The sequence below is a fragment of the Orcinus orca genome, chromosome 3, assembly GCF_937001465.1.
Source record: "Orcinus orca chromosome 3, mOrcOrc1.1, whole genome shotgun sequence".
Classification (NCBI taxonomy): Eukaryota; Metazoa; Chordata; class Mammalia; order Artiodactyla; family Delphinidae; genus Orcinus; species Orcinus orca.
The window spans coordinates 129,751,141-129,762,582 of NC_064561.1; the positions used below are offsets into that span (position 1 = coordinate 129,751,141).

The 11,442-nt window shown below is 34.1% G+C and overlaps 1 protein-coding gene across 11 annotated transcripts in view; it reads right to left on the reverse strand.

The window, feature by feature from the left end:
• Positions 1 to 11,442, reverse strand: part of LOC101290040 (general transcription factor IIH subunit 2) — a 66,266-nt gene that overhangs the window by 51,716 nt on the left and 3,108 nt on the right. For 7 of the 11 annotated variants that reach the window (XM_033429961.2, XM_033429965.2, XM_033429962.2 and 4 more), the window contains 10 exons: positions 11,069 to 11,146; positions 10,709 to 10,745; positions 10,397 to 10,483; positions 9,079 to 9,129; positions 8,707 to 8,761; positions 4,994 to 5,099; positions 3,669 to 3,759; positions 3,416 to 3,503; positions 2,804 to 2,911; positions 968 to 1,031 (listed from right to left, as the gene is read on the reverse strand). In XM_033429961.2, coding sequence (XP_033285852.1) covers positions 968 to 1,031; positions 2,804 to 2,911; positions 3,416 to 3,503; positions 3,669 to 3,759; positions 4,994 to 5,099; positions 8,707 to 8,761; positions 9,079 to 9,129; positions 10,397 to 10,483; positions 10,709 to 10,745; positions 11,069 to 11,146 — 765 coding nt within the window. Of the gene's footprint in view, positions 1 to 967; positions 1,032 to 2,803; positions 3,356 to 3,415; positions 3,647 to 3,668; positions 3,760 to 4,993; positions 5,100 to 8,706; positions 8,762 to 9,078; positions 9,130 to 10,396; positions 10,484 to 10,708; positions 10,746 to 11,068; positions 11,147 to 11,442 lie in introns of those variants that run through there. The other 4 variants (XM_033429963.2, XM_049707685.1, XM_033429966.2 and 1 more) reach the window with 4 other exon arrangements.

The following is an 11,442-nucleotide window of genomic DNA, read 5'->3' on the forward strand; positions in this document are numbered from 1 at the left end:
TGGTGGTAACATGAACTACTCCCTGCCCCATGTGAGCTCTAGGGATTGTTCTGCTGCTCCTCTCCAGTTCTTTCCCTGGCCTCCAGGAGATTCCCGGCAGGAATGTACAGATCAACACTCATTTAATGACTCACGGGGAGCTTCAGAGGAAGCTCTCCAGAGCTCTCTGTGCAGCTCTTTACTCTCGAGTACTCTGCCCTGCAAAATGGTAGCTGCTTCCACCCCCCGCCCCCCAAACTCTGAACTTTGTTTCTGAACGGAGCAAAACCTCCTGGTTCTGTGTGGGTCTTCCCTCCCTGCACAGCAGCCTGGAAATCCTCTCTAGGCAGTAAGCTGCAATCATAGGGCCCACCTCATTTGTTTCTCGTCTTGCAGGGATCATTATCTGCACTGCCTGTTGTCCAATGTACGAAAAACACAGTTTTGTATATTTTGTTTGGTTTTCTGCAAGGAGACAGAAGTGTAAATCTAGTCCCTATTACACTTTTATAGCTAAAGACAGTAGTCTTATTTATGAGTTTTAAGAATTACTTTCTTAAATTTACTTTTATTTTATAATTATGTAAAATGTAAAGCTCCAAAGTTAAAACAAGTTATATGCAGAAAAGTCTAGGATCTATCTCTTTGCCTTTCTCCACACATTGCATTAGTAAACATTTTTTTAGCTTTTACTTTTTGGTTTCATTACTATTTTTATTATTAATATAAACAAGTATGTGTATCTACTCAAACCTCCACCCTCTTCTTAGATGATCAGTAGCACACTATACACTTTTCTCTACCTTACTGTTTTACTTAGTAATATTACAGGAGTATATATAGTTTTCACTCCTTTTTACAGCTACATAGAAAGTAATCTTCTACAAAAGCCATTACATTTCAAGTCCATCTTTTAAATTTATAACTTACAGGAAGGACTTAACAATGTAAAAACATTATCACGGACAATTTCAAGGTTTTTACTTACGCCATACTGAAAGAGGGTTTTGCATCCTGATCAGACAGAGAAGCAATGGTATGCTGAGGAAATCCTTCACAGAAGAAAATGTATTACTTTTTTTTCCTCAAGGAAACAGAAAAATTCTAGTAATAGAAACCTAAAAATGTTCCTACCAGAAAGCCCACTAAGTTGTGCAAAAGTTCTCTTTCCTGCCTTTTAGATATGTTTATTATAGCACGGTCAAGCTGACAGTAATTCCCAGTTTAAAAAAGAATTAATAGTAGAGGAAATGGGGGAAAGATCTGTCCATACATATGGCCTCAGATTCTAAAGTTCATATCCATATTTTCTAATTTAACAACGCTTAACACACACTGCTTTTTAAAAAGAAAATGTGTGTAATTTTTAAATACTTTCTGATATAACAGAGGAGTCTATAATATAGTCTACTTTCATTTTATATAAGAACATACTTCTAGTTTAAAATTTTGGAATGTCCAAATCCATGCAGTCTATTTTCCATATATATTTTTAAATTCTGAAAACAAGTCTAAGAAAAGCAGAAACCATAAAAAAGAAATTTCATTCTATATAAAAATTTTAAACCTATCTACATTTCAAAACAAATAAAAGTAAAGGAAAATGACCAACTGAAAAAACATTTGCATCAGGTGACTGAAAATGGGTTGATATTCCTAAATGGTTCTAATAAATCAATTTGGAGAATTATTATAAATTTAAAAATAACTTTAAGATAGGCTAAGGAAATGTATCAGTAAATCGAAAAGATTAGCCAACATAATATCTAAAATGTACTGAGTGTTTATATCAAGCATTACTCTAAATACTTGGTCTGTATTAACTCAATCCTTGCAACACACAATGAAACAGATACTAATATCATGTGAGATGAGGAAACAGGAAAGAGAGGTTGAACAGTACTATAAATAGCCAAAAACAAGGCAGAAAAGCATTCCATCTCACTGACAGTTTAAAAATGCATATTAAACAAGGAGTCTCTTTTTTTTTTTTTTTTTTTTTTCTGGTACGCGGGCCTCTCACTGCTGTGGCCTCTCCCGCTGCGGAGCACAGGCTCGGGACGCGCAGGCCCAGCAGCCATGGCTCACGGGCCCAGCCGCTCCGCGGCATGTGAGATCTTCCCGGACCGGGGCACGAACCCGTGTCCCGTGAATCGGCAGGCGGACTCTCAACCACTGCACCACCAAGGAAGCCCCAGGAGTCTCTTTTTGTATGGAAAAAGCTGGGCTTTTTCAATTACAAATTACAAAATAGTTGGGCTTTTTCAATTTCAATTTACAAATAAATGTTTACTATAAAATAATAATTGTATAACACAGCTTTGATAAAACAGTACAGCAGATTTTATAGCTTTTTTGATTTCTTAATACAAGAATTTCTCTATAAACACAGTGTCTTTATACCTTTCTAACCTTAACAATTAAAAAAAAAAACAGTAGTGTTCCTTGAGTGACAGGACTACAAGTGAGTTTAATTTTCTTTTTACTTCTCTGTATTTCCCAAAATTGCTTCAACAGCATAATTTTCTCTAATTATAAAACATTTAAGTTAAATACAAGAAATTCTTAAATGTTAAAATAACTTGTACAAATGAGATAGAAAGTCTAGCTTGAGTCAAAATATATTTTTTTAAATGTCTATTTTAAAATAACACAAAACAGGGAATTCCCTGGCGGTCCAGTGGTTAGGACTTGGCACTTTCACTGCAGTGGCCCGGGTTCAACCCCAGGTTGGGGAACTATTTAAGATCCTGCAAGTGGTGCGGCCAAAAAGAAAATTAAAAATAAAAATTAATTAATTAAATAACACAAAATAAATACTTACCCATACGAATAAGTGAGCATTCAGAGCTTGAGCTAGCAGGAGGAGGACTAACATGATGTGTCAGCAATTCTTTGTAATGGCTTTCATCTAAAATAACATGGTATGTGCCTAACAAGACGAGAAGTAAAAGAGAAGAAACAACAGCTTTCCAGACATAAGAATGAACTGTAATTTCTATATAATTCTGTAAAAGTTTTACCATCTGAAAATGTTCATTTTCAAAGTAAGTTCTTAAGTTAAATTATCATTTTTCAAAAACTTTATTTAAATAACATCTCTAAATTGACTTCTCTAGGAATAACTGTAATTACAATTTAATTAAAGCCAAGTTACAAGTTCTTCACTAAGTATTAATATAATAAAATTTCTAGCTTTTCAAGAGTTATAATGCTTCCTCTGAACACTGACATAACTACTGAAAATTCCTCGCATTCTGAGATGATATCTTATAGAATTGGTAATATATTTAATGTAACTACCCATATTTTGGACTTCAGCACATGAACTGATTTAAGTTTAACAGCTTAAAAAAACATATAAAAACATCCTAATTAATAGATTGTTACTTTACATAGTAATTATGAGTAAATACTGAAGATTCTAGATATATACCACCAGTTTCACGAGCAAGCACAGTGCAAACCCGAACCTCTGCAGACAATCCAATAACAGACACTCTAATTTTAGCTGCCTTTAGGGTCTTCGTAAAATCCAAGTAAATGGTGAGTTTTGAGGGAAGAAAAAAAATTGAATAATTAATGTGTTTGAAAAATAGAATGTTCTGAAAACTAGTAATAAATTCACTATAGAATTCTCTTTAGAGTTGTAACTTTGATTTTGATTATGAAGAAATTATTGGTTCTACCTTGATTAGATCATAGATATTAGATGGATCACAGGTTGTGAGACTGCTAAAGATGATTAGGACTTCTCTACTTGTATGTCCGGGCATGTGTCTAAAGAAAGATAAAAACCACTCCAATTAGGTATAACAAATTACACTAATAAAAAACTTAACTCAGAAACAACAGTACCCATGGTTTACACACTTAGACTGCAGAATAACCCCATTTATTTCAACATTACAAAGGAATGAATTGTGAGTATACTCTAAAAACCTTAATGCCAATTTTTCTAAAATTAGCTACACACTTAAAAAAAATTCCTTGATTCACTTATTCATTCAATAAACATTTCTTGAATACTCTTTTAAGTTCTGGGGATAAAGTGATAAACAAGACCAACAAGGTTCCTGACATCATGAAGCTTACATTCTAATAGATTTGTTTCATACAAAGTCTAAAGTGTACATTGGAAAGTGTGACAATACCACAGGAATCAACTTTAAGGTGCATATGTGTGGCTTGAAAATAGTAATATACTTCTTTTTTAAAGACAATTTAATCTCATGTTGATTCAGTCATAATATTCATAAACAGTAATGTTTGTGTACCATTTAATGCAATGATGGTTTACGGGATTTTAAGATGTGATGAACTGTTCTCCTCTATAACAAATAGATATTTCTATGCTTTTTGGAGCAACTTTATCAATTATTTATAGCTTTCCTGCTTATATTTTCATTGTTAGGCTCAGCTTTCACTTGTGGATGCTGCTGTTGTGCCTACCTTCACTATGTGTGTTACCTCCTTCTCATCTACTTCAAAACTAAAAAAGTATCATATAAAGGTATAAAAATCTGAGTCAGGACAGCCTATCCAGGGATAAAATATATAAGCTTTAAATATATTGAATACTTTCTTTGGGGCTTTAACTATATTCCACATAGTTAAACTTGCTAGAAAAGTGCTATTAATTTATAGATGTATTACAAAATAAGTTAATAAAAACCAATGTACAACAAACTCAGTTATTATACCACATTAAATTCCACATACAATCAATTTTCAATAAAATATTTTTTATATTTCTTTTGTACTACTAATATTACTACAGCTTTAATTATATTTTTCTAAAACCTTTAAGGATATACCTCAGCAACTAAAATGTAAAATAAAAATTACTTACCAACACCATACTAAACATTATAAATAACATTACATATTTCTTTCAATAATGATTTCATTACAGCTGGGTTTATGGAGACGCATATTAACATATTATCATTTCAACTTAACTCATTCAAAAAACTTTGAAATAAATTATAAACAATAAGTGTAAAATACTAACTTTAGAGTCTGCATAGCCATGCTTAAGGAGTTATAAAGAGATGGCTCTCCATGGCAAGTCATATCTACAGCTTTCTTCAAAGATATTATGTGTTTCCTTGAGTTTCCTAAAATAGAAATGGAATAATCTACTTTTAATAAAAATAATCTATATATACTTTATATAAATTTACCTTTCTCCCAAATTTACATATCTATGATGTTAAACAACAGAATCCCTTTGATTTACATTTTTAGCAAGTTGCAATTTTTTTTGAATTTTATTTTATTTATTTTTTATATAGCAGGTTCTTATCAGCAAGTTGCACTTTCATCAGAAATGTTTTGTTACATAGTCTCACTCGTACTGGAAAAACAGAATACAAATAATCTGTCTATTAGCACACATTTTAATAATATTAACCTAGAGTGCATATATTTTTACTCTTAATATTTCCTATTTCATCATTTTTAATACTAATATATGTTCACATTTTAACATCTCTGAAATCACGATATGTCTTACAATCACTGGCAGCCAGGCAGCGTTTGTGACACAGCTGTCACTGCCTGCTCATGTGCGAACCTATGAATGCTGTTGATGTGTTGCTGCTTCAACTGTATCATGTGCATTGTTTGTGTTGTTCACGTTGAGTTTAACTGCGATTTAAAGTGTTTTTAGAAAGGCTAATACAGACGGTTATATTTTTATGTAGAAAGGCATGGAACAGAACAGTGAGGTGTAAATTTGTTATTGGTGAAGCAAAAACTCATTGATAGAAGAATGCCTGCAATTCCATTTTTTTCTTCAGGGGTAAAAAACAAGCACTTTATAAGACCCAAGAAAGAGGATTTCCACAAAGAGACAAAACTGTGTTACGTTGTTATTGAAATAACATCTGAAAAGACTGTCTGTCTCATGCTAAGCAATACAAATGAAGGGAAGAAAAACTGCCAAATTCTTTAGAATACTTGACAGGCATGTCAAACCACCAAGAAGCTGGTATGAACAATTCACATATCATTTGACATTGTATCAAAGGTTAATTGCTAGAGTGTTTCCTTCTTGATGGCTCATAAAATAAAGGTATCTTACAAATGACAGAATCTGAGATTCAATAAAATATGGTATTCTTCAGACATTTCCTCCTATTTCAACATTGTTTTCATATTAATTAACAACAATGAAACATCGAGTTTATCATATAGCAAACTACCTTCATACCACTGAACATTTAATTTCCAATTTGTCACTATTACAGTGAGTTGGCCAGAGTTCGTTCAGGTTTTTCTGTAACATCATCGGAAAACCCCGAACGAACTTTCTGGCCAACCCAATACATACCACTGCAGACAGTATATTTGTAGGGTGAGGCTTTTTCTTCTTTCATAACATTTCCTAAGTATACTCCAAGGAATATTTTTTTTAATACCTTTTTTTTTCCCTCTTGGCCGTGCCACACGGCTTGCGGGATCTTAGTTCCCCGACCAGGGATTGAACCCGTGCCCTCAGCAATGAAAGTACGGAGTCCTAACCACAGGACCACCAGGGAAGTCCTCCAAGGAACATTTTTATGGCTCTTTTCCAGAAAATGTTAAACAAATTAACCAGACTATCAGCATTATAAGTACCAGTTTCTCCATGGTTCAGCAAGCCATATATTGCTTTTGAAACTTCATTTTGGTCATTTAAAATATGTAAAATGTTGTTGAGTGGGCTTTTTTTTTTTTTTAACACTAGTTTGGCTAAACTTTCTTTTTTAATAGTTATTTAACTCCTCTTTTTTTCTGGCATGCACTGTTTATCTTCTTTGCCCATACATCTACTTGGAGCTTCTTGGTGTTCTTATTTATTTGAATAAGCTTTAAAATATTAACCATTTGCCATAGTTAATATACAGTGGACCCTTGAACAGTAAGTGTTTGAATTATGTGGGTCTACTTATATGCAGATTTTTTTTCACTAAGTATGTGCTACAGTACTACATGATCTGCAGTTGGTTGAACTCACGGAGGTGGAACCACTGAAACAGAGCACCGACTGTAAAGTTATATGCAGATTTTCAACTGTGCAGAGGGTCAGCATTCCTAATTCTCAAGTTGTTCAAGGGTCAGCTATATACTTCAAGTATTTATTCTTGGAATCATAAAATTTTAGAAATGAAAAGTACCTAAGTCTAATTCCTTCATTTCATAACTGAGAAACAAATCTAATAAGTTAAGTGATTTGCCCAAAGACATATGCCTACCCAGTGGCAGGACCAACACTCAAAATCTTCTGGCTCTCTATCCACTTTTCTTTCTACCATAACATACAAAAAAATTTTTATCTCCTACTGTGTTATGAGTATAGAAAAAAGCATACTTACGTTACTGTCAGTGTGGTTTATAGCAGTGATTCTGTTCAGAGGAAGAGAGGGTACTTTCAAGAGGCCTATAAGAATCACCAGAGGATTTTTCATCTCTGTGCACCCATAGAATATTACTATTAACTTGGGGTAGGGGGCATGCAAGAGGGTCGGCCCTACATCCTTTTCTTAGGGGAACCATCCTTCCTTCACTGTATAAGAATCCAGTTTAGACTACGTGGTTCAAATGGAACTTACCCTGCTTCTAACCTACTCCAGACACAGACATGTAATCCAGGCCTACCAACAAAATACTTCATTCCCTTGGCTACTTTGACGGCTCATGGATGCGCAGATCATAATCAGTCAATAAGAGTCCTCTTTGGAACCTGTGCTGAGGCTACGGACTAGGAGGGTCATGTAGACTTGGGCTATTAATAGACATCTTTTCACCTCTCAGAAAACCTATCAGAGAATGAAGCCAGACAGAAACAACTATATGTGAAGTCAGCCCACCTTTCAACATGAGCCAGTAATTTCCCCTCTGCCCTTAAGCTAGTTTGTGATTTTCTGGATTACTTCCAACTGAGTTTCCTGGATAACCCCAGGCTAACATACACTTCACTACTTACTGCCATAATGAAAAATTACTAATGATGGAAGTGTGTCAATTTTATGTGTATTGGTGAGGATGAAAGGTTGAGAACCACATTTAAGGGACAGTGTATTTTACAGAAAATAAAATAGAATTAGTGATGTAAGTTTGCAATGGCACATATACCAAAGCAAATAAAATCTGCCATTATTATCTCTTAAGAGAATAAAATTCAGTTAGGCATGTCATGCAAGCAGAAAATCTAATCACTAACGACTACAATTCAATTTTTATACTCTTTGTTCTTTAGAGGTTTACCTTTAAAAAATTAATTTTAAGATTAATTCTGAATGGTTAAAATAATTTTATCTTAATGCTTTCAGGATAAGAATAAACACATTTACATTCATTATAATACTATTCACGACTGTGCAGAACTCAATTTAAAAAAAAAAAATGAAAAAACAGAATTGAATTTAAAACAGGTCATTTTAGGGACTTCCCTGGCAGTCCAGTGGTTAAGACTCTGCGCTTCCATTGCAGGGGACACGGGTTTGATCCCTGGTTGGGGAACTAAGATCCCTCATGCCGCGTGGGCAACAAAACAAAACAAAACAAAAAAACAGGTCATTTTAGAGACCAAGAGTTTAATAGAGGGTTTTTTAAGTGTTTTACCTAAAGAGCCTGCAGAAAGGTTTCATTTTACTTATTAGGCAACCTTACAAACAGTGTTACAAGGTTGGGTAAATAAAGCCAAGTCCTTGAGTGCTATAAAGGTAATTTTATGCATACCTGAGAGTTCAGTCAGTTTTTCAGCTCTTTTACTCTTTGTTACAATTATTCCAATCTCAAAATAAAAACAAAAATGATTATTAATTTAACAAATTATTTCTTCTTGATAAGAATGTACGTAACTAAAATAAATGACTAATTACAAAAGGAATAAGTAACATGAGAAACTTCTGATATAAACTGAGCTATGTGTTCACTGTACATTAACTTCTAGAGTTATCTTGCTTTTCATTGCTAAGTGTCCCAGAAACTTATACACGATCTGAATCACTTAATCACCAATAGAATATATGTACAATGTTTTAAAAAATAAATTATATTTGGCAATAATATCAGGATGCTAATTCTGAATTATATCACTTATCTACATACCTGACTAATAGGATTTTGATCAAAATATTCCTCTACGAAGTATTCCAACAACTGTTCAAAGAAAACAAAAAGGAAATACTAGATAAGGGCAAAACAACAACCACAGAAAACAGGTTTTGTGCAATCTTTTTTTTTTAAATTAATTTATTTGTTTTTGGCTGCGTTGGGTCTTCATTGCTGCACGTGGGGTTTCTCTAGTTGCAGCGAGCAGGGGCTACTCTTTGTTGCGGTGCACAGGCTTCTCATTGTGGTGGCTTCTCTTGTTGTGGAGCACAGGCTCTAGGCACGTGGGCTTCAGTAGTTGTGGCACGCGGGCTTCAGTAGTTGTGGCTCGCAGGCTCTAGAGTGCAGGCTTCAGTAGTTGTGGCACACAAATTTTGTTGCTCCACAGCATGTGGGATCTTCCTGGCCCAGGGACTGAACCTGTGTCCCCTGCATTGGCAGGTGGATTCTTAACCACTGCACCACCAGGGAAGTCCCTGTGAAATCTATTTATGAAGCATTGTTTCTAATGATTTTTTTTTTTTTTTTTTTTTTTTTTTTTTTTTTTTTTGCGTTATGTGGGCCTCTCACTGTCGTGGCCTCTCTCGTTGCGGAGCACAGGCTCCGGACATGCTGGCTCAGCGGCCATGGCTTATGGGCCCAGCCGCTCTGCGGCATGTGGGATCCTCCCGGACCAGGGCACGAACCCGTGTCCCCTGCATCGGCAGGTGGACTCTCAACCACTGTGCCACCAGGGAAGCCCTCTAATGATTTTTAAGTTTATAGATTTTCAAAAAATGTTCAGAAGTAAAAATATTAAATAAATAAAAATAATAAATTTTGAAATATTAAATAAATAAAAATTAAAATATTAAATAAACCTGAATTTGAAACGGTAAGTGATGAGATAGGTTTGAGCTAGGCCTTAAAAGATGGAACCATTTGGACATATAAGACAGAAACAATCTAAACAAGGAAAAGATCCAATAAAGACAAACAGGAGAATAAGCAAAATTGAGCACGGGTTTTAATAAATTAGGAATAATCTGAATGTGTTTATAAGCTGAGGAGATTGATTCAAGTAAGTCAAAGGAGAATGAAGATTCAATAAAGAAAGGGATAACTGACAAAGCAAGATCCTAACACGGAGTGGAATTAAGGGCATAAATAATTAGCTATTTTGGTATACCATTTCTGTAAATGATAGGGTAGCACTTCTACTTAGCTATAGTTTGTATTAGCTCAAAAAAAAAATTGCTTTCTTTAAAACCATTTCTTTTACAGAATTCAGCATCCTTCCTCACATGTAGTATAAATGAGAATAATTTTAGTATACCTTTAAAGTACATGTCAGTCTATTTGGCTTTAAATCCTGGTCTTCCATTGTTCTTGATCCATCTACTACCACATAAAGATGGCGCATCTACCAAAAAAAATCCCCCAAAACAAAACACACAAATAAGAACAATTTTCAAATACATTTTTAATCAAGAACTAAAAATGTCATTTAGTATTCACATATCCTACACATATATTTTTAATATATTCCCTTAAAAAGTTTGTTTTACTGTTGTTTATTCTATTAAGCCAGAATGTTTCTCTAACTCAAACTAGTCCTGTACCAGAAAAGGAAAAAAGAATAACATACCATTCCAAGTCGAACTTGTCCATGGTGCTCAAATACCCTGTTAAAATTATGCAAACATTTTAATGGAATACCATCTACTACCTGAAAAATCATTACAACTTTTCAACTAACCTGCATTTTTTTAGTGAAATAAATTATTAACTTATGGATGCATATAATTATGGGCATTTTGAACAGTCCCTGAAGATCAATTTCCCTGATGAGACTCTAGGTTGCTGGCTCCTTCCCCCTATTTAGAAGGCTACAAGTCAGTTTCCCTGAAACACAGCTCAAATGAAGTACCAAGGAGTGGCCATAAGTGGACAGAAACACCTAAAGGAATATATTTTACCTTTTGTAACACACACAAAGTTTACCTACCTTTTTCTCTTTGCTTTGAAGAGAATGTCTTCTATTGTAGCTTTAAGTGATCCTGATTCATCTTCTTTAAGAATCTCCCTGTAAGCAATAATTACTTGTTTGAAAAGATAAGCTAAAATTTTATCAACCCAAGAGAAATGAAAACATATGTCCACACGAAGATTTGCACCTGAATGTTCACAGCTGCATTATTCATAACAGCCAAAAATTATAAACAATCTAAATGTCCATCAAATGGTGAAAGGATGAATAAAAACATGGCATAAACATATTAACAGAATACTATTCAGCAATAAAAAGGAATGAATTACTGATTCATGCAACAACATGGATGAACTTGAAAACAGTATGTTCAGTTAAAGAAGTCAGACACA